At 56.1% G+C, this 27,287-nt stretch overlaps 1 protein-coding gene across 7 annotated transcripts in view; it reads left to right on the top strand.

Annotated features, from left to right (window-relative positions):
- The window catches only part of SBF1 (SET binding factor 1), a 123,044-nt gene that overhangs the window by 63,846 nt on the left and 31,911 nt on the right, over positions 1-27,287 (top strand). For all 7 annotated transcript variants that reach the window (XM_074976432.1, XM_074976439.1, XM_074976461.1 and 4 more), the window contains exons 2-11: positions 9,783-9,868; positions 15,592-15,729; positions 15,946-16,071; positions 17,585-17,695; positions 20,702-20,807; positions 21,278-21,410; positions 22,582-22,690; positions 23,437-23,550; positions 24,566-24,643; positions 25,190-25,303. In XM_074976432.1, the coding sequence (XP_074832533.1) occupies positions 9,783-9,868; positions 15,592-15,729; positions 15,946-16,071; positions 17,585-17,695; positions 20,702-20,807; positions 21,278-21,410; positions 22,582-22,690; positions 23,437-23,550; positions 24,566-24,643; positions 25,190-25,303 (1,115 nt within the window). The remainder of the gene's footprint in view (positions 1-9,782; positions 9,869-15,591; positions 15,730-15,945; positions 16,072-17,584; positions 17,696-20,701; positions 20,808-21,277; positions 21,411-22,581; positions 22,691-23,436; positions 23,551-24,565; positions 24,644-25,189; positions 25,304-27,287) is intronic.

Genomic DNA, 27,287 nt, shown 5'->3' on the forward strand with positions numbered 1-27,287 from the left:
ACCATCCATTTGACCTCTCCACTGAGTAGTTGTCATGAAACTCAGGTTGGAATGGTGTGAACAATGCCTTTGTCCTAGCTATAGCTCCCAGTGCCATCCTCGGTAATTCTTCTCCCTCGGTGCCTATACTCTTCAGACACTCGCAAGTGTGGGCTTCCCCAGTTGTCATAATTTAGCCACGCTGTACAAACTGAACCATTCAAATCTTTCCTCAGGAATCAAGCCCTGCAGCCCCGAGTTGTTTGCCTCGCTCTTGGAACTTCTCTTTGCATCAGAGGTGCCCAGAACTGAGAGCAGTATTGCAGGTGTTCCCGTGGCTTCCATCTGCTCCGCAAGGACCTTTCATTTCAGTACCTGCTGCAACAGTGCTAGTGTCAGGACCTCTGAGTGTCCCTGCACATCCCATGTACCTTGTGCAGGCTGAATGTCTGGTGTAAAGCCTGCGTGTTCTGCACCTGTAGACTTGACTCTGAAACATGCCTGAGTGAGCAGAGGGGCTGGTTAGCCAGTTTTGTTTCAGGGCTTGAGGGAGGGGTCATGTTCTGTGATGCCACGGTTCCGCCTTTGGAGCTGAATTGGGCTGAGATGCGAGGCCTAGAAAAGACTGACTCTGGTGGGACACGGCAGGTCAGGTAACATTTATTGGACCATCTTTGATTCTGGTAGGTTATTTCATATCTGTATTACCCTGGAACTGAAGGGCCCCAGCTCGCTTGGCAACACACACAGGAAAACAGTCCCGGTCTTGAAGAATTCATAATCTAAGTAGGGAAGTGAAATCCTGTTTAATTGGTGTTCAGTTAAACCTATTACCAATTAGTGGTTGCTGGGAAGGCCATGAGCAGGATTTTTCCAGCCCAACCTGAGCAGCCCCAGTCTGTGGCCTGTCCAAACCATCTCCAGGCCTCCCCCTGTCTCTGCCTCATCTTCTCACGCTTCGTGTAAGTGTTTTAGTGTTCTGCTGTGGTTTCACTTTCACTTGTGCTAGCTGGTACTGCACAGTGGGAGTGATTAATCATAGAACCCTGGAACTGGAAGGAACCTCGACAGGTCATCGAGTCCAGACCCCGGCCTTCACAGCAGGACCAAGCATTGTCTGGGCTCTAGGCCATCCCTGATACCTGTCTAACCTCCAGTGATGGAGATTCTGCAACATCCCTTGATTGTGTATTCCAGTGTTTAACCACCCTGACAGTTAGGAAGCTTTTCCTAATGTGCGTCCTAAACCTCCCTTGCTGCAGCATAAGCCCATTGCTGCTTGTTCTATCAATTTTCAATTTCAAATTTCTTGTTGTGTCAAGATTAGTCACATCTGTGGAATCCTGTCAGATTGGAATAGCTAATTACTGGGACAGACTTTAAACATCCTGCAGACAGTCATTGGAAAGCTCCTGGTGACACTAGTGAAGAAGTAAGGTGCTTGGTGAGTAGAGAGCTAAGAGGAAGCTGCTTCTGTCCTTGAAGAAGGGTTTTGTTCCTTTGTGTTCCTGATCCAAATAAGGCCTTGCACCTTATATCCCTGTGAAAATTCATTTTCCTTTCTTTTTACTCCCTCTTGTGTCCTCATGTTGTAGCAGCTTTCTCCATGGGACAGATAGGAGCTGTTCTTACACTAGCTGCAGGGACTGCCACCGTTTTCTCTGGGACAGAATGCATTTCTGCTGCTCTAGTCAGGCGCAGCCCTTACCAGAACAAAGCAAGCCCAGCTCTACCTGAGCATGCACGCCTGCGGAGGTCACCAAGCCAGCTGTTTTAATGCTTGAAACTTAAGCACAGACCTGCAGCTGTTTCACACCATGGTCAAAGATGATTGAAGCTCAGCAGTTCCCACGGTGGGTATGTTGAAATGAATCTGAAGTCCGTGATACAGAAGCCTTGAGAGTGGCCAGAAGGGCTGCAGAAATGTTTGACAGCTCAGAGATTTTAAGATGAGCCTCAAGAAGGGCTGGGGAACTGGTGAGGCAGGGCATCTTGGTCTAGAGCAGTGGTTCTCAGCTGGGGGACACAGGGTCTTCCGGGGGTACAGCTCATTTAGATGATTGTGTAGTTCTGCATCAGGCTACAGAAAAAGCACTAGCAAAGTCAGTACCAGCTAAAATTTCATACGGATAATGGCTTGTTCATACTGGTCTATACGATGTGCACTGAAAGGTAAGTACAATATTTATAGTCCAGTTGGGTTTTTTATATTTAGATGGTAAAAATGAGAGAGGATGTTTTCCAGTAATAGTATTCTCTGGCACTTCTGTGTTTTTATGTCGGGTTCCTGGCACGGGGTGCTGTATGGCTGTCTGCATAGGCAAGAAGTGTCCTGAGCAGACTGGTGTCTGGAGATAGGTGTCGTCGGGGTGGGGAGATGATGCAGAGGTCAAAGTTTTGATGTAGCTCTTCTCCAAAGCGTTCAGCTTCTGTGTAGCTGTATAAACAACACCTGAGCTCTCCCGTTGGCTGCAGGCCCTGGCCTGCGTGTAATCCATATTAAGCTACATATCTGTGTCATTGTGAGAGCCATCCATTCCCAGGGAATCCTTTAACCCCATGGCCAATAGAGAATCAGGCCTGCCTACCCAGGAGTTGCACTTTGCTTGGAGTTGAGTCATCTGAGTGCTGTCAATGAGGGAGGGGTGATAGGGGAAGTGGCCCTGGGGCCTGGCGATTTAAAAGTGCCTGGGATTCCTGGCTGGGGTGGCTTACTGGGGTTGATCCTGCTTGAAGCAGGGGGCTGGACTAGATGACCTCCTGAGGTCCCTTCCAGCTGTAGGATTCTATGACCCCTATGCACTTTAGATCACCCCAGAACCCTGTGTGCTGTGTGGCCCCTGTGGTGCTGAAAGGCTGGCTGTGGGAGGCTGCCCCTTCTGGAAGCGGTGGGGAGTCCAGAGCCAGATCCTCCCAGGGTCTGGAGAAGCCCTGGTCAGCCCTGAACACATGCAGACCTTTCAGTATTGTGATAAATTAGCATGCAACTCCAAACACAGCACATCGTTAATGCAGACAGTCTTAAGCTATCCAGAGGGCAGTGACCAAGAGTTACCTTGAATCCTCCTGGCCTCCAGGCAGTGTACCACTGGGAGCATACAGGAAGGAAGAAGGAAAAAGCAAAAGCAGCTGCCATAACACACACATACAGCCACGTGTTCCTAGAGGTTCAGGCCAAGAACAGCAGAGGCAGCAGCAGCTCTTTAGAGCAGGAAAGAGCAGCTCTGCGTGAATGCGCTGGCAGGGAACAAGCCCTTTAAATGCTGGTTGCATTGCGTAATGTGAAGCAGAAGAGCCGGGCTAAGAGGCTGAAAAGTGACTAAATGGGAGCGGGAGAGTGTTTTGCGACAGGGCATTCTAGCGCTGTGTACACCGTGGGGCTGATACAATGGAGACAAAAGACACTGAAGGCCAGGTTAGATGCAGTCCACTGTGGCCATCCTCATCCTTGCCAAGTGCGGGGCATCTGTGTCGCAAGCCCCAAGGCATAAAACGGGAGGGGCACATCTGGCCCGTGGCTGATCTGGAGCCAAACCCCGAGGCTCAGAGCTCCCTCTGTAGCATGTGGCCCACTGTGGGGTGGAGGGCTTGGAGCTCAAGCCTTGCAGACCTGACTAGGCAAGCTGCAGTCCAGAGCCAGAGCAGGGGCTCTGCTGCTTGCTGCTCTCCCAGGAGGAGAGGGGAGGGAGAGCAACGGTGGCCTTGGCAGTGCTGCCCAGAGGCTTCAGGCTGCTGCTCTGATTGGCCAGAGTTCCGGCCAATAAGAGCAGCAGAGGGCAGTGCCTGGGAGTGGAGGGAAGGGGGTGCAGAGCCCTGTGCATCTGGGAGTGAGCAGGTAAGTGCATCCCCGTCACCCAGACCCTGCGCCCCTCAACTGCTCCTGTGCCCCTCCCACCCCCTCCTGTGTTCTCCATCCTGCCCTGACTCCCACCCACTTCCTGCGCCCGCCCTCCCTCCCTCCCCAGCTCTTCACCCTTACCCTGCTCTTGTCTCCTTCCTCCCAGACACCTCCACCCCTCCCAGACCTTGCACCCCAAACCTTCCACTCCTTCTGCCCAGACTCCTCTGCTGCACCACCTTCCACCCATACCCACCCCTCTCCTACATCCCCTGCTGACCCAGATTCCCCCCCTTTTTTCTGCTTCTCACTTGTGTGTTCCCCACCCCACTGATTTGTCTAGGGGTCAGTGGCCCTGACCCAAAACAAGATTTCCCACCCTTGGTATACCACCCAGGCTTTGTCATGATCTGGTCCAGCCTGGCCAGTTTCTGGCTGGCCTGCATGTCTGTATTAAGATGTAAGTTACAGTGGTTTCCATTACAGATAAATGAGATGTAGGCTAAAGACTTGGTCAAGTCAGAAACATTGGGACTAACCATGGAAGAAGAAAATGCAGCATATGGTTAACAAGTTCCATATGTATCAGAGATACAATGTTGTGCAGCTGCTCCAGGGAGCAGTGTCAGTATTGCAGCAGAATCTAGAATCGTACCTTTTTGTCAAAGGTCCAGTTCTGGGCACCACACCTTACGAAGGATGTGTAGAAATTGGAGAGGGTCCAGAAAAGAGCAACAAGAATGATCAAAGATCTAGAGAACATGACCTATGAAGGAAGGCTGAAAGAACTGGGCTTGTTTAGTTTGGAAAAGAGAAGATTGAGCGGGGACATGATAGCAGCTTTCAGGTATCTAAAAGGGTGTCATAAGGAGGAGGAAGAAAACTTGTTCTTCTTGGCCTCTGAGGATAGAACAAGAGGCAATGGGCTTAAACTGCAGCAAGGAAGGTTTAGGCTGGACATTAGGAGAAAGTTCCTAACTGTCAGGGGGGTCAAGCACTGGAATAAATTGCCTAGGAAGGTTGGGGAATCTCCATCTCTGGAGATATTTAAGAACAGATTAGATAGATGTCTACCAGGGATGGTCTAGATGGTACTTGGTCCTGCCATGAGGGCAGGGGGCTGAACTCGATGACATCTCTAGGTCCCTTACAGTCCTAGTATTCTATGGTTTTAGTCTTTATGGTTCGAGTCCCACACATGTAACTTAGTCTTATTGTCTTCCTGTAATAGCTATAACATCATAGAATCGTAGAACACTAGGACAAAAACAATGTTATTTGGAGATAAGGAAATAGGAAGGAAGATCAGTGTGGATGGTATTGAACTAGAAAATGTAGAGAAGTTCACAAGTTTGAAGGCGAAGACTTGAAAAGAATTATATTGGCGTTCAAAAGGAGTTGTTATAGAAAGCTTCTGAGAATAGGATGGATGCAGAAGGTCACCAATGAGGAATTATATAGGCAGATACAGCCGAAAGAGAACCTGCTGCAGAAGGTTATAAAACGGAAGCTACAATTGTTTGGACATATTTGCAGAATGAACGATGAACGAAAAATCAAGACCCTGGTATTTGGTGTAATGGATGGTTCGAATAGGGGAGGCAGACCCCCCAGAGAATGGATGGAAGATGTAGTAGATTGGTGCGGAGCTAGTCTACAGAAACTAAGCCACTCTGCACTGGATAGGGAAAGATGGAAGGAAATAGTGAGAGAGGCATTAGACACCAACAGGCGCTGAGCCCACGGTTATTAATGGTGATGATGATGAATAGCTATAACCCTCCTGCCCTTTAAGCAACCCAACATTGTGAGCTACCCCATTCACTTCAGCCCATAGACACTAAGCTGTAGGCACGGTGTAGATTGATGCTGTTGTAATGACAGCTTCAGTGTGAATGAGCTTTCACTTCAGTAACTTTAGCTGAAGTGTCTGGCTAGTGTACATCCATTGATTTTGTAATGTTTTGCTTGACGTGGTGAGCTGTGGGGGAAATAGAGGGTCATCTCCTTTTTGTCAAAGGTCGCTATCCTTTAAAAACAACTTGGTGTAAGGGGTTTTGAGATTACAGGCTTGGTTGCTAAAGGTAGTAGTGGTACTGCAATGTACTTGATTTCTGCAAGGCATTTGATTTGGCACTGTGTGACATTTGGGTTTGAGAAAAACCCTTGTATAATACAAAATCAGTATGGCTGACTTCTCGGGGCCTGCCGTGTTTATACATCATCACAACACCACCCTGGGAGTTCCTGATCTGATTGATCCACTAGGACCCCACCTAGTGATGTTCAGTCCCCTGTCCTATCAGGATGGCCTAGGTTCTTTGTTTCTAGATATAATTTTACTTTTGGCAGTATTAACACTCATATCAGACACTTGAGCCCAGTTTACCAGGTGATCCAGGTTGCTCTATAGCCATGACTTGTCCTCTTCATTATTTACCACTCCCCCAATATGGGATTTATCTAAAAGTTTTTATCAATGATTGTGTTTTCTTCTAGGTTATTACTAAAAATGTTAAGTAGTGTAGGACCCCACTAGGAACTCACTCACTCAGTGAGGATTCCAGATGGATGATTACAGTTTGAGACCTTCCCTTTAGATAGATTTTAACCTATTTTAATGTTACCTCTGTGTTTGGCACCGGTGCAACTGCCTTCTTGCAGGATCCTGTAGCTCACAGGCAGCAGTCTGCCACAAAAGCCAGAAGTGAGTGCAAATACTACTGCTGAGGAGCCAGTACCATCAATGAGTGAAGTAAATTTTTATACGTGTTCTGCGTAAAAAATATTATTGTTTGGTTTTCTGTGGTCTCAAAAAGTTTGAGAAACACTGCATTAGACTGAAGAGACCTCTAGAATCAAATGTCTCTTCCCTTTGTAGGTACCTATAGACTGATCAAGTCACCCAGTAACCATCTCTTTGTTCAGCTACACAGCGCTCCGTGGGTTTATCAAGATAAGGCAGGTTTTCTAAACCTGTATTCATTCTCGTGGCTCTTCTCTGAACCTCTCCAGTGGATCAACATCCTTCTTGCATTGTGGATATCAGAATTATCACAGAATCATAGACACTTAGGGCTGGAACATACTTCAGGAGACCATCTTGTCTAACCCTCTACTAAAAGCTGGACCAAACCCAACTAAATCCCAGTTAGATAACACTATTCCAGGAGCAGTTGATGGAAGGCGTAGGTGCCACACCAGTGTAGCATGTGCCACATATTGTTGCTGTATGCTACACCACTATATAGATAGGAGAAGACGATTAGGGGAGAGGGGAGGCTGGCACAATGGTAGTCAACCTTGCTGTGTTGCCAGACTGCTTCCGTTTTCGCCAGGGGTGGAAGTGAAATTATATTTTAGTATTTTCCATTACTGTTATCATCGTAAAATGGCTACTTATTGTAAAACTTTGAATTGTTTTTCCAAATGCTCGCCGCACGCCTGCAGGTTGTTCGTGGATCAGTTTCACAGAACATAGTTTAAGCAACTTTGCTCTAGAGAACCAAGCTGTAAAGGTTTAATGGCTGAGTGTTGACACTAGACAGACAGCATAAGAACCAGGGGTGACTTACCAAGGGTTGTGTTGGCTTGTCCATCACTAGCAATGTTTCAATCGAGGTTGGCTATGTTTCTCAGAGATCTGCTCTCGTTGAAAGGGAGTGAACCGGGGGAGGTCTTGTGGTGAGTGGCAAGTCAGGCTAGAGGAGCAGCTTGGTCCCTTCTGGCCCTCGGTTGTGACTCTCTGAAAAGCAGAGTAGTGAGTGGAAATGGGCCAGTTGGATTGCCCCGTTTGAATTTACTTGGCCACCGAATGAAACGCCTCATGTGCCATAGAAACGCAGCCCTGGGCTGACATACAGTCCAGGCTTTGAGCAACGCTTTTATGCCCAGCTGGACACAAGTGCCGTGCATGAGGCTGCCTTTGTTTCCTTTTAGCCACGCTCTGCGAGGGCAGGTACGCAACTTCCAATCAAAGCTGTCGGGCCAGGCAGGTCTCGAAGTGTGTGTTGCTGTCTGCGAGGAGGCACATGAGACGGTCGTGGGTGGAGAGCGGTAGTAGTGTCTGAGGGCAGGGAAGGGGAGCACGTGCTAGCATCACACTGACCACCACTGACACTGTGTGTACATAACTCGGCGCTGACCTTTCTTTTCTGGTCCTTGGGCTATTATTGGCTTGCCTTCTGCTGTCTGTGTTTTTAAATACAGCTGTGGGCAGCTGGCGGTAAGTGCCGGGGGAGGGGGTTGTTCTGGCTTCCCAAAATAGTCCAGTAGTGCTCCATGCACTTTGCAGTGCCACTTCTGTTACGCAACCCAGAGGTGTGCCGGGTCGGTGGCTGGAAGGCAATCTTCCGGTGCGGTTAGAGATGTTGAAGTGATGGGGAAGGGTGCCCTCTGCAGCTGGAGCTGTGTTCTGGAAAGCAGGAGAGGAGGGCCCTGGCAGCAGACCCTGTTCTGGTGGACCATAGTACACCTGGAGCTGGCCAAGGAGACTGCAAAGCCATGGAGGGAGTTCAGGATGAATGGTTAGGGCAGAAGCTTTGGTAACTGAAGGCCTGGCAAGGGATTAACGCTTTCTAAAAGAAGCATCAAAATATTTTACCCCCTAAAGGTCAGTGGAGCTTTCCCAGGAAGGGCTCATGAACCCAGCAAGCATCTATTTACATGTCTTACAGGGCATCTGTGGCCTGCCACACCCTGTCCTTTGGCTCAGATGAGGAGTAGTATTATCTCTTCTGTGGCAGCGTAGGGCTCTGTACGTTTCTCCGCTGGTTAATACCTTCGGAGTCCTCTTTCCAGTGTTGACATTTATACAGACTGAGTGCTAGAAGGGTGTTGTGCTAACCTAGATCCCCACGACACCCCTGTGAGAGAAGTCAGTGTTACCCCCAGCTTTGTCCATGGCAGTGCTGACAATAGATGGTAGAAGCGAAATCCATCCTGGGTGCCCTGACTCCCCACTGTGTGCTTCGTCCACTAGAGAACTGGAGAGATTTTCTGTTAGTGAATTGGCATCTGCAAGGGGAGAATAGCAAGTTTTACAGCGTTCTGAGTAGAACTTGTATTAGTCACTCATGTAGGTTTATAAATTTCCTTGCAGGGTTTGCAGCTCGAGTGTTGCGGCTGTACATAGTTGTTTAGGATCCAGAATGTAAAACCCACTTGTGCATTTCTGTGGTCCAAGCGGAGTGAAATGCAAAATGGAAACTGCAGATGGGGAAAAGTGAATTGCTGTTCACATCTTTCAGCTTCTTTGTTATTTTAGTAACACACAAAAGAAATGTGAGATGTGTCCTGACCAGTGATTTGTTACGCAGCTTCTCGCATCTTTTATTCGCCTTTAAGAAACGCTGAGTCTGCGAGTTGTTTGATAGTGCAGGACACCTGGCTCTCTGCAGCAGAGCTCCTTGGGCTTCGGGAAGGGACTGCATTGGGTCAGTTCGAGTTCCCTCTCAATTGTTGCTTTGCTATGTTTTGGGGTGAGGACCTGGCTGCTAGTACCTGGAGCATGTGTGGGGGTTGTTGGCTTAGGAGTTGAAGTTCTGACTTCTAACGTAGCTCTGCTGGTTACTTGCTGTCTCACCTAAGGGAAAAACAGCTTTCCCTCTCTCTGGGTCCCCCATGGAGAGAATTCTTCCCTCCCAGGGCAGGTGTAAGGGTTCGTACATGCTTGCGCTGTACCTACACAGGGTTGCTGCAGGGCATTGCTTGTGTGCAGTTCTGGAGTTCGCTATGTTGCTCGCTGCCAGCTCTGGCAGGAGATTGAATGGCAGCTTGATCCAGAAAGCATAAAGAACCATGAAATGGTGACAGTGTAATATAAAGTTTTAAGGACTCTTGCTGCAGAATGTGTGGTATAAGCTGTAGCATAACTGGGGATGTGTTTTTCTGTCCATTTGGGCAGCTGGCCACCACAACAAGGCTGCCTGCCTTTTTCTAACACTCCTTCTGCTTGTTCTTGCAGGGAGCGGGGACGGCCAGGGGCAGATACTCCAGCGCTTCCCGGAGAAGGACTGGGAGGATAACCCCTTCCCACAGGGCATTGAACTGGTGAGTGTTTTGGTGGTCGGGACTGGGACGCTCCAGTATTGTGTGCACTCGCACGTGCGCTAAGCCGTCTGTAGGCCTGGTAGCAGAATTGGCATTCAGGCTTCAGGGATTGCTTGTCTTTGTGCGTGAGCAGGACTTGGGCCAGGAGTCTTTGGGCCAAATTTGTGCGTGGAGAACAGAGCAGATTGCAGTCTCTGGACTCCAGAGGTCCCAGCATGCAGCGCACCAGCTTGACAGTGCAGTGCATTCTGGGACTTGTACCTTTCATGGGCTCTGCCTATCTGTCGAATTGAGGGCGCCTGTCTCCTCCCCAGTGTTAGCTGCAGTTTCCCAAGCTGTTTGGATGAAGTGTCTGGATAAAGAGCCCTGACGCTCCCTGAGTGCTCTGTGGTGTGCACAGCCCTTCACACTCAGCCTCACAACATCGGGGGCAGTAGCTTAGTCATATCCACTCCCACCTCAGCTCTCCTGGCCTAGTGTAGCCTGCCTCCTTTGTGTGGTGAGGGTTATCAGACACCCACGATCTCTCCCTTCATCCTCCTCATGACCATGTTTTCAGGGTGGTGGCCAGGGTTCTCATGTTCCTTCGTTGTCCAGCAAAGGCACTCTCTAGCTGCTGCCGTAGCTGCATTAGCAGCAGCAGAGCTGGGACTCATTCCAGTCAGTGTGGAGGCTCTGCTCTTCCTTGTAGGTCCAGGCAAAAGTCCGTGGGATTTAGTCAAGCTCTGTCCCTGTTGTGGGGTGAGCCTGGTGTTGCTAAGGCCAGGTCTACACTAGGCAATTGTAGCTGCGCAGTTCTACAGCAGTTGTGTAGCTAGAATCAACTTATCTACAACTGACTCACCTGGCCGTCCTCACAGAGAGAGGTCGACGGGAGAAACTCCGTTACGCCTTGTGAGATTGAGGAGTACAGGGGTCAACCCGAGACAGTTTAATTTCATGCGTCCCTACTAGGTGCCTGAAACTGAACCCCTAAAGATCAACCCTGAGACTTCCCACGCGCTCAGCCGCCAGTGTGCATCCTGACCGCAGGATGGCGCAGGGCTGGACTGGCAGGAGCTAGCTGAAATCAGAGGAGCGTCACCCGGAGGCCTTTTAGAACTCTGCATACAGAGCTTTAGGGGTCTCTTTTCTCCCTCCTCTCCTGGAAGCAGCGGTTAAAACCAAGGCACTCAGTCCCTGGTTGTAGCTGAAGTAGCAGAGACTGCACGAGCTAGTGCCTGACTAGGGCCCTCTTGTCTGCTGGAGGGAGTCTGCTTTGGAAGCAGAGGCTGGAGACCCGTCTTCCCTTCCGGGATAGCAGCCCTCACATTCTCCTACCTGTGTGCTCTCTGGGCGGGGTGAGGAGGGACATCAGCCTCTCTCTGCCCCTCAGTTAAGCATCTCCTGGGTGATCTTTGCAGCTCCTACTGCCCTGAGGCAGACAAACCAGGTCTGGGATCTCCACCTCTGCCTGGGTCATAGAAACGTGGGGTTAAGCATCCCAGAGCAAATCACCGCTCTGCTTATCTGTTCCCTTCTCTCCAGCAATGGCCAGGGCCTGTCCTTTCAGAGGATTGCAAAGCTGTGATGCCCCTGGCCGTGGGGCAATGCTGCACACCTCCCTGACCCCCATGGCTCCTGCCCAGAAATGGACTATCTGCTGACCCCGCTTGTACCCTGTGCAGGCAAAACCATGTGTCCCAGTTGAAAACTCCAACTATGATGCCTTGATATCCTCCTGCAGTGGAGAGTCCCACAGGCCCATGTCCATGTTAGTATTTCCTTGTACCTCTGCCTTCGTTTACTCTCCTCATTAACACGGAATTGTTTTCATATTCTAAGACGCACCCCAGCTGATAATCTGCAGTACCTCCGAGTTCCGGTAAATGCCTGTCCCTTTCCCAGCTTATCCTGTCACTGACCCTCGTTAGCCAGTGTTTCTCTATAACGCTTCCTTGTCGTGTTGCCCGTAATTTCCTATTGGCTGCTGTGCATCAGTGAGTATTAGGCCTCTCTTGTTAGAGAGGAGAAATAATAGACTCCTTATCTGCTTTCCAAGAAGCAGTTAATTGCCTGTGTCCAGCCTGGGGCATCATTTGTTCCTTGAGTCCTGAAGGGCACAGCAGGGTTCTTCTGGCCACTGCTCCTTGAATCCCAGCAGAGCTCAGAGAGGAGGGGCCCTTCTGTCAGAGCCTGTCCATTTCCTGAATCGTCAGGAGCAAGTCGTGCTCTGTGGTGAGGGTGGAGGGCCTGCAGGCCTGTCTAGGGCTGATGGATTTAGAAGGGACACTGATGGGGTCTTGGGGCTACAGTAAGATCTCCATTGTCAGTCTCCTAAGAGCTGCTCTTCCCAGTCCAGCCTCGTGGGAGACGTTAACCCTGGTCTTTGGGGTTCTTCCTCTACTTCACCTCTGCTTCTGAAGGCTCCGTATCCCAGCGGCTGAATTTAGCAGGATCCAGACTGGCTGGCTTCCTGTGCACTCAGGGGCTTCCCCAAGCCCAAAGAGCCCTGAGCTTGTTTTCCTGGGTGAGCACTGTTAAACAGTGGGGCCTCTCCATTGCTTTGTGCTCTGCCAGTCTGCTCTAGATCAGAGAGCAATGTAGCACCTGGTAGCGTCTTCCTGTGAAGGAGCTTCTGTGCTGTCTTCGAGTCACCTGTGGAATTTGGTGCCTGGTGGGCTCTTGGCAACCCAGTTGTCAGCCCCTCCTCCCCAGATGCACGGTGCTCACAGTCCTTTTGCCCTAGGTGTAGCAGAAGTGTCCATTGCGGGGGAGGCTGCTGCAGAGAGGTGCAGTCTGTGTACAGCTGGAGCCCCCAGCAATAGAGCACTCAGGGAACCACTCTCCCCACAGCTCAGGTGACTCAAGCTCTGCTGGCTGCCCCTCACTTGCTGCCAGGGGGTTATAGAGAGGGAAGAGAGCGACTCTTCCTGCGGAGCAGTGCTAGCACACCTGCCACACCGCTCTGACCTCCAGACTCCCGTATGAAATCACTGCTCAGCCACCTCCAGGTGGGAACACGACTCACAGCAGCTCTGCATGGCGCATCCGGGCAGGATACGGAAACTGCAGTGTAATTTCCTCCATGACTCGATTGTGCCGGGGGCACTGGGCCTGACGCCTGGCTCCTCAGGATTCCCCAGGGGCTGTTCTTCCAAAGTGGTGAAGGTCTCTGCTTTGGTATGTCTCCATAGAAACAGCACCTCGAATCATAGAATCACAGAGCTGGAAGGGACCTCAAGAGCTCATTGAGTCCAGCCCCTGCCCCAAGCAGGATCAGCCCCAGCTAAGTCACCTGTAACGTTACTGGGCTCTTTGGTGCCCATGCTGGGGCAGTGGTTGGCGTCTTGATTCTCACGGTTGCTAGTAGGTAGGACCCCCTCCCCCACTGTAAGGCCAGTGTTTTTTGAAGATGTGCTGACCTGGCCTGATCCAGCTTAGCCTGTTGGCACCAGCACAGGCGAGATTCTGGATCCTACTTTGCGTGTGGGTTAGCAGGCGGGGTAGCCCCCCTTACGCTGTGCCAGTGGTCTCCCAGCTCCAGGCCTGAAGGGTGGAGGTGTATCTGCTACCCTGCTGGGGAACCTGATGCCCTTCCCAGGAGTTTGGCTTCTCTCTTGCTAGTGCTTTCAGGGCAGGGCTGGGACTGGCCTGTTGTGCCCTTGGTGTGTCTCGTCCACTGGGAGTTGAATTTTAAAGGCACTCCGCTACTGTGAGGTCGATCTAAGCCGTGATCACACCTGCTGGCCTCCAGAGCCTGGAGCTGGGTTTACATAACCAGGCTACCTTGCCGTGGTTTGCTCACAACTTCAACCCCGTGGAAATCGTCTTGGGATGTTTCTAGAGAGGACACCTTGCGTCGGAATTGTTTCTCCACTCCCTTGTAATGACGTTTGCACGCTGCAGGCCATGGCGGGTTGTAGTGCAGGAGCAGGGAATCTTTTTGTGGGTTGGGGCCCACTGGCCCACAGAAAAATCATTTAGAGCCGCGTGTAAGTTGGAAGTGCCAAAAAAATAAACAGAGGATCAGAGGAGCAGCCGTGTTAGTCTGGATCCACAAAACCAACGGGAAGTCCTGTGGCGCCTGATAGACTAACAGAGATATTGGAGCATCAGCTTCTGTGGGCAGAGCCCCGCTTCGACCCTATGACATTGCATCTGACGCAGCGGGGCTCTGCCCACGGAAGCTGATGCTCCAATATCTCTGTTAGTCTGTCAGGTGCCACAGGACTTCTCACTGGTTTTCCGAACACGAGGGTGAGTGTCCGTCCCATTTGCTCCGGGACAGTCCCATGTTTTAGGCAGGCGCCCCACTTTTTTTTTAAATAAAAATGCAAATTGTCCCATATGTTTGCTCCCTTGCTGAACTGCCCTTTCCCCAAGCCAGCGCAGCGGCAGGTCACATCAGTCAGGAGCTGGCACGACAGCAGGTACTGACCGGCCAGTACAAGCAGCAGCAGGAGAGGGCACTGGGGCCCTGCCACAGAGGTGAGGCAGGGTATGTAGCAGGGTGGGCTAGTGTTTTTCCCCACATCTAAGATTTCAAGGGGGACCTGGTGCCCCAGCAGTGCTGGGCAGCCCCTCTCTGGGGCAGCTGCCCCTGCAGCTGGGGAGACCATTGCAGGGCGGTAGCCCAATCCCTGCCACAGGACAGCCACAAGTGTAGCTTCCCCCGCCCCCGGCACAGCAGGCCCCACAGGGCAGCCACTGCTGGAGCCAGTGAGCATCCCTGCAGCATTCCTGGAGCCTGGCAGTGTGGGGCAGGCAGCCAAATCCCCCTGCCTTCCGCAGGGCAACCGCCTCTGCAGCCGGGGAGCTTCCACATGGGGTGGCAGTCCAGTTCTAGTGCCTCCTGGCATGGGGCAGCCAGGGATCTGCACTTGCTTGGCAGCCACAGCCAGGGAGTCGCCGCCGCCGCCACCGCCCCCCCATCCCGTATTTGGCACAGGAAAGTACGGTCGCCCTGCCACAAACCCACCGCGCAGGTGTGGCCCCAACTAATAAGCAGGTCACGAGGCTCACCTCTCCTGCAGCTTGGGCATTTCAGGCAGCAGCAGGCTGGGGCGCAGATTGAGAGGAAGGAGTGCCCTCTGTCAGCCCCACTTCCCGCATCTGCATGTAGTACCACTGGTGTGGTGCAGTGCCAGACCGGTAACAGACCCCCACCCTGGGAACCTTCCCAGAGTGCCTCTTCCCTTCCTGCTGCAGTGCCTGGGTGCAAATCGAATGGCTGCACCTGGGAGAGGGGCTGCTCTGCTTTCTGCATCACAGCTGGGGTCAGCTCAGGCCAGAGCAGTAAGCCTGTGGAAGGCAGCCCCGCCTCCAGGCGTGGGACCGGCAGCACAGCTCTCGGCTGCCAGAGGAGTGGAGCACAGTCTTGCAGCCCTTCTGGGACGGAATGGGAACAGATACTTCTGCTGGTCCTGCTTTCCTGGCATCTCCTTCCATTGCCTGTCTCTGGGAGGCGCTCAGGCTGCTGTGTGCTCCGTGTACAGAAGGGGCTCGGTCGGTGCTGCTCAGTGAACCGCATTTGTGTGCCTGAATTCCCCTCGGAACGTGACGTGTTAAATGGTCCAGGAGCCAGGCTGTTGGGGCCTTTGTCCCTTCTCACACGGGCCTGCGCCCCCCCAAGCATGCCGCGAGTGCTGGGGGTGTGGGAAGCTAGCCGGAGGAAGGCGAAGGGCCTGGCCTGCACGAGTTGGCTCCAGCTGAGGGCTGCGTTCTCCCTTCACCCCTTGCAGTTCTGTCAGCCGAGTGGCTGGCAGCTCTTCACCGAGCGGAACCCTCCCACCTTCTTTGTGGCCGTGCTGACGGACATCAGCTCCGAGCGGCACTACTGCGCCTGCTTCACCTTCTGGGAGGCCGTGGACAATGCCCAGGTAACACTCCTGCAGGGGGTCTGCGAAGGGGCTGGGCCTGGGGCGGCTGCGCGGCAGCTGGGTGTGAAAGCCCCTTTGGTAGCCCATGGTCTGGTGTGGCTGTAGCAAGCAGTCCTCTGCAAGAGGACGGCCGCGGTGGGCCGCAGTTCGGCGGGGCTGGGGTGCATGTGTCCGGTCTCTGTCACGTCCCTGCCCGGCTCTGTTCTCTCTCCCCAGTCCCAGAGCCACTCCAGGAACGGCGAGGAGGAGGAGGCGGCGGCGTCCCTCGTCCAGCCCGCCCAGCTCTTTGCTCCCAAGAGCCTGGTGCTAGTGTCACGACTGGACCATGCTGAGGTTTTCCGGGTAAGGGCTGAGCGCAGTGCTGCGGTGGGGGAGGGGTGTCTGGGTTCCCTGGGGGTGGAGCCACTTGCCTGTGCATTGGTTCCTTGGCACCTCGGCCCGCCACTCATTCTACTCCTGAGAAGTGGATGTATTGGAGAGCGCACCGGCCCTCGCGCTTACTGTATTGTGAGGCTGGACGCGGCTGGGGCTGGTGCAAGTTGCAGGTTACAGCCCGGCGTGTTTGCAGCACTCTGCTGGGGTGGGTGTGAGACAAGCGTGAGCAGCTCCTTGCTTGCCCAGGCAGGTGTGTGATCCTTGTGGCTGTCTGACCCCGTCCGCCCTTCTCCACTTAGGCAAAGAGCGAAGTCCACAGAGCTTGGCCCAGCCGTGGGGGGGGACGGTGGGCGTGCCAGCTCTGAAGAGGCGCTCATGTAGAGCGTGACAGTTCATCTGCTGGTGCCATGCGGACTGGGGATTGTTCCCATCTCTGGAGACAGCAGCTGCAGTATCCGGGGTGGGCAAGTGCCCCAGACGGGGAGAGCAATGCATGCTGGGGCATGCAGTCACCTCCAGCAAGAGACTGCCATTGCGGGACCATGCTGTGGTCATGTGTGCGACAGCCTTAGCCCGGGGGCTGCAGTTGGAGCCAGGGGCTGGGTTAGCTGCTCTCTCCGCCGAGAGCAGATGGACCTGTTGTACTTCTGTGCGGGTTATAACATTTCTGGGGCTGGTCCCTTTAGCCCTTCCCCTGCCCTGCAGGGTTGGTACTGTCCCTGCACAGAAAGGGTCCCCGGTTGCGGGGTACTGGTCAGGCCTGCCCTTGGTGGTGTCCAGGCTTCCTGAGCAGTTCAACAGCGTGGCTGCCTCTGACTAGTAGGAACCGTGTGCTGTGCAGCTGCTGATGCGGGGGAGCGCTGTGGGGGCTTGGCGCTCAGGGTGAGACCTAGGTGCTCCTGGGTGCGAAGCTGCAGAGACAGAGTTTGCCAGGTCCATTCATCTGCTCCGGAGCAGATGTGCTCTGGGTGTGACGTTCTCTAGGGCTCTGGAGCCTGCACATGCCATTACCCAGCCAGGGACCCTGTGCCACAGTGATGCCGTCCCTCTGCTGGCCTCAGCCTGGGTGACTTTGCTTCCACCGTGCTGGCTGAAGCAAAGCCCCAGTCCGAAGTGCACTGTTGGTGGGACTGGGGAAGGTCCGCTTGGTGCCCCGGGACCTGTGCTGGAGGTAGCACCTCCTCGACGGGCCGTCTCGCCAATTTGGTAAGGAACCAAGTGTGCAAAATAAACAGTCCCTTGTGCGCTCGAGAATGGCGAATGTCGTTGAACTGTTTGCAGCAGAAAGGCTCCGAGCCCCGGCTGGGCCTGGCCAGGCTGCCCCAGGAGCAGGCACTGGGGTGCCAAGGTGAGCACCAAGTGATGTGCATGGAGCCCAGCCGGTACCAGCGTTTCAAACGAGCGGCCTTCACGTCTGCACTCAAGTGGCTTGTCTGCTCCTCGCCGTGGCCACACTCCTGTGCTCTGTTTGCTCCTCCAGAACAGCCTGGGTTTGATCTACACCATCTACGTGGACGGGCTGAGTGCCTCGCTGGAGAACGTCATCGGGAACCTCCTGACGTGCACTATCCCCATCACTGGGGGAGCTCAGGTGGGTACCTGCTCATTCCGGTTCCCTCTCGCGCTTGCCAGCTGCGTGAAATGGCAGCAGCTCACCCAAGGCTGGCTAGCCTGGGGGGCCGGGAGGGGTTTCCCCTCCTGCTGCTCTCCAGGGTGTGATGGGGCTGGTGCGCAGCATCGCAGGAGGCTGGTTCCCTGGGATCAGCTGGGAGGTGGGCAGGGGCTCAGGGCAGGAGCTTATGGCAGCACCATGTACTGCAGGCTGTCGCTGGCTGGTAACAAACCACCAAGCTGCCTTTGATCTTCCCAGTCGTGTAGGGCAGCTTGGCCGATGGATTAGCCAGAGCGTCCCGGTACTTGCTGAGCAAAAGGCAGCACTTGGCCATTGTTAGTCCTTCCTTGCCATGCCCTCTGGTAGAGCATGAGTTGGTGGCCATCGGCTGCCCTGCCCTGCCACTCTGCTGAATCTGTCTGTCCAGGACAGCAGCTGCCCTGCAGCTGGCAGGGAGTCTCTTCCTCCACACAGTGCCGCATCAGAGCCGAGCGGGCAGTCTGCTGGTACAAGCTAGAACCTCCCAGCCACGCTGGATAGGCTGGGTGGGGCTACCGTTTGAGGGGGGGAAGGCCCGGAGCCCCTCAGCCGGTGCCATGGGGAACTCTTGGCTCGTGTGTTCTTGGGCAGCCTGCGGAACAGCCAGGCCTATGCTCAGAAACTGGGCTGGAAGGATGGCCCCTCCCTGTCGTGTTTGCTCATCACCCCAGTCATGGAGCTGGGCAAGTGTTCTGGCCGCCCCCCTCCTGCTCTGGCAGACAGCTAGGCCAGCAGCAGGGGGTGGTGATAGACTCTGTGGAGGTGGGCGCAGCCTGAGGGTGGGTTAGGAGCCAACTGTCTGGGCTCTTGCGAGGGTGAGGGTGCTGGACCACAGGCCTGAAGGCCATGGGTTCGAGGCTCGCTTGGGCGCACACAGAAAGGCCTCCTCCACTTCACCTGGCTGGCCCGTTGCATAGGGCACTCAGAGGCCAGGGAGGTGATACTGGCCACCTCGCTCCCTTGCGTGCAACGGACACACCTTACCCCCTCTGCTCGACGAGCCTTTGGCCTGTGGAACTCGGTTCTTGTGCTGCACTGGCACCCGGCAGCCCAGCCGGGTCACCGTACTTCTCCCGCAGGGGCGAGTCGGAGGCCACGAGCCGCTTTCCTGAGCGGCAGTGGCTTCAGCATGAAATCGCTCTCTGGGTTGGCTGCAGCCGCCTGCCCTGCACCCACCGCCTGAGCGCCTGGAGGCCCTGGCCGCAGCGTGCCCTGGTCCCCAGGGGGTCTCTGATCTGCTCTGAGCTGAGGCACCCGGGAGCTGCAAAGCTTCAGATCCGGCCTCGGCTTGGCTGCCGTGGCACTGTCAGAGGAAGGGGTGCAGCGTCCGGAGGCTCCCTCAGGTTACACGTAGTGCAAGTGGCAGGGCTCAGGGCCCTGCTGGGTTAGCCTAGAAGTGTGCCCCAGCCACGGCAGGGCCCTCCCGGGCTGAGGCTGGAGGGGTAGACCAGCCGGGCAGGCGCCCCTCCAAAGGAGACAGGTGTAACCTGCGCGAGGGGGAGGCTGCGCCGAGTGCAGAACCCAGAGCGCTGGGCACAGCTGACCTCTGCTGGCTCCGTGCGGGAAGTTGTGCGAGCAGGCCGGCAAGGGTTATCGAGCCTTGGGGGAGCCCGGGTGCTCCCGGCCTTAGCGCTTGGTGTGGTCCTGGGGTGCTGGCTGTAGGGCAGCTTGAAAGTGGCATCACCTCTTCTGCACTGCGCTTTGTGTGGAAGGCTCGTTGTGCTGTGTCTGTCTGCCATGGCCTCGTTGGGGAGCAGGCCCCCTCGCTGCGTGCGTCTCTCCCGACTGTCTGCCGTGCCTCAGTGCTGTGCGTTTCTAACTGTGCTGTCTCTGTCTGTCTCTATCTCAGCCTGACGCGGAGGACGAAGGAGCGGTATGCACACCTTTTCTTTCCTCGGGTCTGGCTCCTGTGCAGTGCCTGCCCTCCCTTGGGTGTGCAGAGCTGCACGTGCTCTGGGCCCTGCAGCTGGGGGGGCAGCATCCCCCACAGGGAGTGGGGGGAAAGACCTGGGTGCTGAGCCGCTCCCCCTCCCATGCAGTGCCCCAGGTTGTGGCCATGGCAGTGTGTCTGTGTTAGGGCTGCAGGCGATGGTGCACGAGGGCCACAGATGGGCTTGTGTGTCCAGGACCGACCTGGTGATGTCAGAGTTCGTGTGCCTTGTTCTCACCACCTCTTGAATGCATGAGATCCCAGGAGTCTGTAGGGAGACTCCCTCCTGGGCCCTGTGTGTGCACCAGTGAGGGGCATCCGAGGCCGTGGCCGGGGAAATGCGGTGGCCTGTATCGCTGCAAAGATGAGCAGGGAGAAGAGGCTCGCGGGAAAGCTGCTCCCTTAGGGAAGCAGCAGGATCGATAGACCCGCAGCCCTGGGATCAGACAGGCGGAGGAGATGCAGCTCTGAGCCCCCCGGTGGGTGGGAGTTGGGCTTCGGGGCAGGGACCTGCTCAGCACAGGAGTGAGATGCTGACTGCACACGGGGGAGGCTGTGCTGCTCTGTCCAGCGTCAGACACTGCCTGCGGCGCGCGCTCGCGGGGGTCTGGTGGCAGGGCTGTGCGCCATGTCCCAGTAGACCCTACGCCGTGTGCAAAATGCAGCCGTGCTGTCTGGGGTGGGTCCCCTGCAGCTGGCCCTTGGGGCAGCCCTGAGTCAGGCAGTGCATGTGTCAGCCCAGCCGCAGGGTGCCCTTCTCCTGTCACACTCGCCTGCAGCTGCGAAAGATGCAGGAGCTGATGGTGGGGGGCAGAGGATGCAAAGCTGGACAGTGTCGCTAGCCTCCTGGGGGGCGCCTGTGTCCTGTCTGTCCTGTGCGTGGCCAGGTGAGACCAGCTGCTCCAGAGATGGGCCTTCAGCTCCACGTTGGCAGGTGGGAGAGGCGCTACTGTGGGTGCTGGCTCCCAGGGGTGCCCAGGCTCCCCCGAGTCCCAGTGACGGGGTGTTTCTTGCAGAGGACCATCTCCCTGGGGGCTGGTGACCGGCAGGTGATCCAGACGCCCATCAATGACTCTCTGCCTGTCAGCAACTGCAGCGTGGCGCTGCTCTTCCGGCAGCTCGGTGAGACTCCTAGGAACGGGTGTCACATAATGCCAGGCAGTGCCCTCTCCAGGGAGCTCCTCAGCTGCCCTGTGCCTGCACCTGAGCTCTGCTAATCAGCAACTGAATGCCTCCCCCTGCCTTGCTCCTGCACCCCAGCAAGTGCAGCAGCCGCAGGTCTTCCTGTTCTCCGGCTCTTCTCGCTGCATCGGCTGCCAGACCCAGCAGCAGGTGTGAGGTCCCGGGGCTTATTGAGCAGTTGGGCTGGTCCCAGGCTCAGGAGGAACCCGGGCGTTAGCAGTGCTACGACTGACCCGGGGGGACAAGCTTCTGGTGGGTGATCTTGCTGTCCAGTGAATGGAAGAGGCAGCCCCGGGAAGTGGGGACATGGGGATCTTGGCCGCCTGCCGGGGGGCGAGAGCAGGACTCGGGGCTGGCCACGGGAAGAATCCACCTGCGAGCGCTGTGTGCTCTGCCCCTTCTCTCCCCAGGGATCACCAATGTGCTCTGCCTCTTCTGTGCCGCACTCACCGAACACAAGATCCTGTTTCTCTCCAGCAGTTACCAGCGGCTCACGGACGCCTGCCGGGCCCTGCTTGCGCTCATGTTCCCCCTCAAGTACAGGTGAGGGAGAGCCCCCCGGCACGCTGCAGCTGACACACAGCTGCCTTCCAGATGGGGCCTGGGCAAGCCCTGCAAAGCCCTGTCCCTGGCCTTGCAGATTGCTCTGTCTCCGTCTGGCCCCAGTCTCTAACAGTGCCCGTAGTCCCTGGCTATTATGGGCTGATTGGTGTAGGCCAAGCACTGCAGGAGTGGCCAGAGAGATCACATCACAGCTGTGCCTCCAGGAGGCTTCTCTGGCTGCATTGAAAGCTCCTGCCCATGGCTCTGGGGGCATCTGCCCCAACAGCCAGACAGCCCAAAACGCAGCTCCGCACCCCTGAGCCACGCTTGGGCTCTAGACTCTCGAGCGAGAGCGAGTTTCCGGGCTGGCAGCGTGAGCTGACTGCAGCCGCTGCAGCACCACACGCCCAGAGGAGGGGGTGTCTCAGGTTGCCAGGCCTGGGTCAGCCCAGGCTGTGAAAGCCAAGTGTAGTCGGCTCTCCCTGAGCCCAGTGGAGGCCTGGCCAGGGTCCCTGCAGGAAGTGCAACCTGCACAATCGCCCCTGCTGACCACCTGGGGCACAGGAAATCTGGGAATGCAGGAGCCCCCGGAGCAGCCCTTGCCAAGTGGCCCTCCCCAGGTCACTGCTCCGCCCTCCCAGCAGGCTCAGACAGTGTAGGGTTCCCTGCCCTGCACTCTAGGGCACTGGAGAGAGATGTCTCATTGTGGCTACTGGCCGCCCTAGTGCTCGGCTGCCAGTGCCACGGGAGAAGGGCTCTTTTGTGCTGAAAATTCAAATATAGCCCTTTGGCATTCACCCACCCTGCCTCCGCGGGCTGGGCTCGGGTGAGGCCAGTGGGAACAGGAGCTGCCGGTGCCTGTATGGACCGGCGCAGGCCTAGCTGCAGTGCGCTCCTGGCTCACAGCACCCACCATGCCTGAAGGGCCCTGCTGCCACTACTCCTGCACCACTGGTAGCGTGGTGCCCCTCTGGGCCGGGTCTGGTCTCCGCCACATCTCCCCAGGACTTCGGCCAGTCCAGTGCAAAGTGACTGATGTGTCCCTGGGGGCTGCTGCTTGGTCCGGGCTCTGAGCATGGCTTGCCTGGGGTGCAGGTGGTGTGGGAGCCATCGCTGCCCCCCCCGCCCCCGGCTCCGGAGGGGCTGCAGTGACCATCTGCTTTGCTTGCAGTTTCACCTACGTGCCCATCTTGCCTGCGCAGCTCCTTGAAGTGCTGAGCACTCCCACACCCTTCATCATCGGCGTCAGCTCCGTCTTCCAGTCGGAGACGCAGGAGCTGGTGAGTGCGGTGGGTCAGCGCTCTCAAGGGAGGGGTGCGGGCCAGGCATGGAAGTGGGGTGGGAGTGAGCAAGCCCACTTGTTCAGCCAGGCGGGCTGGGGCTCAGCCTGTCGGCCCAGCGGTGGCTCTGAGCGCCTGGAGATGTGCTCTCTTCTCGGGGCGGAAGGCTGTGTGGGCACTCAGTGCACCTTGTGCGTCAGTTCGGAGCTACCCTGAAAGAAGGGCGCCCGCCCAGCTGGCCTTTCGAACTGCTCCGCTGGAGTCGGCTTAAAATGCCGCTCGCCGCCTTACGCGGCAGCCCTGGGGGCTCTGAGAGGTTGGCGCCGCTGTCGCTGGGTGCCGTGGCCCTGGCCGTGATCCCTGGTGCTCCCCCGCGAGTGCAGCTTGGAGCCCTGGCGTGCTGGCTGCTCCCTTGCGCTGCATGATTGCCCCCGCCGGTAGGTTCAGCTGGAACCAGTGGAGCCGCCGCCGCCTCTCCTCCTCCGGTGAGCAGCATCGCTGTGGCTCTTACACAGCTACCGCGCTTCCCCGGGTGGGTGACGGGACCCCCCCCATTCCGTGTGTGTCAGCAGGTGCTCCGGCTCCAGGTCAGCCTCCGTAGGGATTGTGCTGGGTTTGGGGAAAGGGGAAGGAGAGGACCGTTGAGCAGACCCTGCCCCCAGTGGCGGGCGGCTCCTTTGCTGGGTGGGAATTATTCCTGGCAGCCTGGCCTGTCCGGGTGCTCACACCTGCCCCGCTGCTTTCAGCTGGACGTCGTCATAGCCGATCTGGACGGCGGGACGGTGACCATCCCCGAGTGCATTCACATCTCCCTGCTGCCTGAGCCGCTGCTGCATCAGACACGAGAAGCCCTCTCCCTGGTAAGCGTGAGGGTCCAGGGCTGGCTCTGGGCCCTCCCGGTGTCCAGCGGTTCCTTTTATTGGGGTGCATAGGCACTTGTGGCATATGTGGCAGGTGTTGGGAGTGAGACCAGACGCAGCCTGAACAGTCTTCCCATGTCTGGAGAGCTTGTGACCATCTCACTTGAGGTTCCTCATGCTTCCTCGCTCCCTTAGGGCACCGGGGGCAGGCGTGTGCAGCTGCTTCCCGTTTCTGGGAGCCTCTCCAAACAGAAAACCGCTCCAGCCTGGAGCTGGGTGCGTGCTGTTCGCTGTGGTGCTGCACGCGTGGGCGAGGCCACGTCCTGAGTGATGGGGCCTTGGCTGCTCTTGCTGATGCTGGCAGCAGAATGGGGCTCAGAGAAGCTGGCGGTTCCCAGGCAGTCCCTGCGATGGTGTGCGGGGGAGGAAGGCAAAGGCTGCGTGTCTGTCAGCTCATTCGGGGAGAAGACTCTGTCTGCCCTGAGGAGCCAGGGCCTCTGCTTGGCAGCTGGTGCTGTGACGTGAGCCTGCCTCCGGTGAGGTGGTCAGAGGCTCTCATTACGGGAAGCCTCCTGATGGTGCAGAGCTTGGAGCTGCAGCAGAGCGAGGGTAATGGGCACGGTCATGGAGATTCCTCGAGCTCTCCTCCCCTCTGCCAAGCCAACTGACACATCAGAGGAGACTTTCCCAGGGCCAGAGGCCTGGGGTGCTCTGGGAGGGGGCAGGGAACCATGAGGAGACCCTCATGTTCACTTAGCCGGAATCCCACCTGCACGCCTTCCCCAGCCCAAGGGCACCCCAGCCTGCAGGCCTCTTCGCGTCGGGTCCCCAAGGCAGGCAGCCCCATGTCTCTCTCTGGGCCCGGTGCTGTTTCTTGTGCTGCCTTTTCCTTGGTCTCCCTGCAGGGCAGGGACTGGTGCTGCCTGCTCTTGGTTCATGGCCTCTTCCTGTGCGTGGTGGACCTCTGAGCAGACCAGGGCTCCCCTCTGAGCAGGCTCTTTGCTTGTGTGTACAGGTCTTGGACCCCGAGCTGGAGGTTGCAGACTTAGCATTCCCCCCGTCAACCATCTCGGCCTCCTCCCTCAAAATGCAGGTGAGTGGGGGAGCCACAGGGGCCCAGGGCAGAGCTCTGCACGTGGGTGTCCATTGCCCAGGCGTGGTGACGGGGGAGATGGTGGAGGACCTGCGTTCCCTGCTGAGGCTGGGAGGGGCTGTGTGTGTTTCCAGGCCCAGGAGCAAGGTGGGACTGAAGTGCCCCTCGGTGCTGGGTAAGGAGCTAACAGAGGAGTTGCTAGTGGCTGGTGAAGCTGTTTACAGGTCTAGAGTGGACAGTTCCCTGCTGGGCCTATCACATGGAGCTCCCTAGCTCTGAGCAGGGGCTGCAGGTCCCACCCATTTGGTGCATGGGGGACAGCTCCTTCAGCAGCCAGGTGGAACTATTAATGGGGCTGCTTTCGCTGTGGGCAACATAAGGACCACCCTCTGCCCATGGTTCTCTCTGCTGCCCGTCGGGGTGGGGCTGGCGGCTGGGTCAGAGCCCGTCTCTTCCCGATGAGGCATCTCTGCTGCCAAGCTTCTGGCTCCTTTCGCTCCTGCTGCCTTCCCCGTGCCTGACCATCCTGTCCTTCCCCGGCTGCAGGACAAGGAGATCCGAGCCGTCTTCCTCCGCTTGTTTGCGCAGCTGCTGCAGGGCTACCGCTGGTGCCTGCACATCATCCGCATCCACCCAGAGCCAGTCATCCGCTTCCACAAGGTGAGGCCGCTGGGCCGTGTGGGGAGAGGTGGGGGAGTTTCAGACACGCCCAGAGCACGGGCGGTTGCAGGGTAAGTTGGTCTACGCCTGAACCAGGACCTGAGAGCTCTGCCCCTGCAAACCCCAGGCACTGCAGGGAACCGCTGCTCTCAGGGCTTGGATTTGCATTGCCTTTGGGTTTGGGGATAAAACGCCTTGTGTCCGCAAGAGACAGCCCGTCTTTCCAGTCCTCTGGCCTTGTCCACGGTGGCCAGTGCCCTGTGGAGGTGCGTGAAGTGTCGTCTGGGGAAAGCTTTGTGTGGCTGCAGCTGTGTTTTGGATGAATGTTCCCGTCTCTGGCAGACCACCCGCTGCTATCCCACGCGGCCTTGCTTCACATCTGGATCGGCCTGCCTCGTGACCTGGGTCTTCTCTACCTCTCTGGAACCGTGTTGACTGGATGTCACCCCTCTCCCCCTATTTAAATGCTGGCACGCAGCCATGGGCGCCCCCCCCCTTGCAGTTCCACGTCCCAGCATTGCTTACTCATCTGTGTGGACCTGCACAGATGTGGCTTGCTCTGAGGGCTGGGAGGAAGGGAAGGCCCAATCGTGCCTTAGCAGCAGCTGCCGGAGAGCAAATATTATGGGGCTGTATTGGAGCAAATCCCAGAGAGGGTCACGCTGGGGACAAGGTCCAGTGATGGAACCAAGGAAAGAAGCTTGAGAAGTTACAAAAAACACCAGGGTCCTTGCAGGACCTTCAGGAATGCTCTGTTTGTGCCAAGGAGGCTGTGATGTAGTGAGGGGTGGGGGTGGGGGTGACAGACCAAGCGGCTAACAGGATGTCCCCTGTCTGTCTGGAGCACCTCTGTCCCTGAGCGAAGAGCAGGTAGGAGCCCAGCTGGGTTCGAATCTGAGGGGCAGTTGGAAGCTGGGAGAGGACTGGAAAGGAGCTAGCCTGTGCCCGGGGCCGTGGCTAGACCCCAGATGTGGGCACCTCTCCCCAGGATGGGTTGGAATGACCGTCTCTGCCAGCCGTACTGACACCTCTGCGCTGCGCCGGGCCTCTGTCCGCTAATAAACTCCCTGTTCTACCTGCTGAGTGAGAGTCACTCCTGCCTGCGGACGGGGTGCAGAGCTTGGGGGTCCCGAGCCTCATGACAGAGGCCACCCCTGAATTGCAGTGTGCTGCGGACAGCACCCAGGAGTGCAAATCCTGGCCAAGACTCAGTGAGGAGGAAATTCCCAGAAAACACAGGGTCTGTTTCCCACCACCCATGTAGGCTCCCACCATGACAGGGCTGGGAAAGGACCTCTCCCAGTGAGTGGTAGGTTCTATACGTAACAGGGCTGTTGAATAGTAACAGAGAGGGAGCCGTGCTAGTCTATATACTATCGAAACAAAAAAGCAGTCAAGCAGCACTTTAAAGACTCACAAAATAATTTATTAGGTGATGAGCTTTCGTGGGACAGACCCACTTCTTCAGCCCATAGCCAGACCAGAACAGACTCAATATTTAAGGCGCAGAGAACCACAAACAGTAATCAAGGAGGACAAATCAGAAAAAAATCAGCTCTTGTCCCCTATCACCCCTCCTCTGCTTAAGGTACATTGATGACATCTTTATGATTTGGACCCATGGTATAGAGACTCTAGAAGAATTCCACAATCTGTACCCCATCATCAGCTTATGCCTCGATTACAACATGCAAGAGATACGTTTCCTGGACACTACAGTACAAATCAAGGATGGCCTGGTCGGTACCACACTGTACCGGAAACCCACTGATCGCTGTACTTACCTACACCCTTCTAGCTTCCATCCTGCACATGTTGTTACTAGATCCGTTGCTTACAGTCAAGCCCTTAGGCACAATCACATTTGCTCTGATCCAACTGACAGAGACCAAAAACTACAAGATCTTTACCAAATAGTCATAAACCTGAATTACCCACCAGGAGAAATGAAAAAACAAATCGACAGATCCAGGTGAATACCCAG

Source organism: Carettochelys insculpta, chromosome 1, assembly GCF_033958435.1.
Source record: "Carettochelys insculpta isolate YL-2023 chromosome 1, ASM3395843v1, whole genome shotgun sequence".
In the NCBI taxonomy this organism is placed as follows: Eukaryota; Metazoa; Chordata; order Testudines; family Carettochelyidae; genus Carettochelys; species Carettochelys insculpta.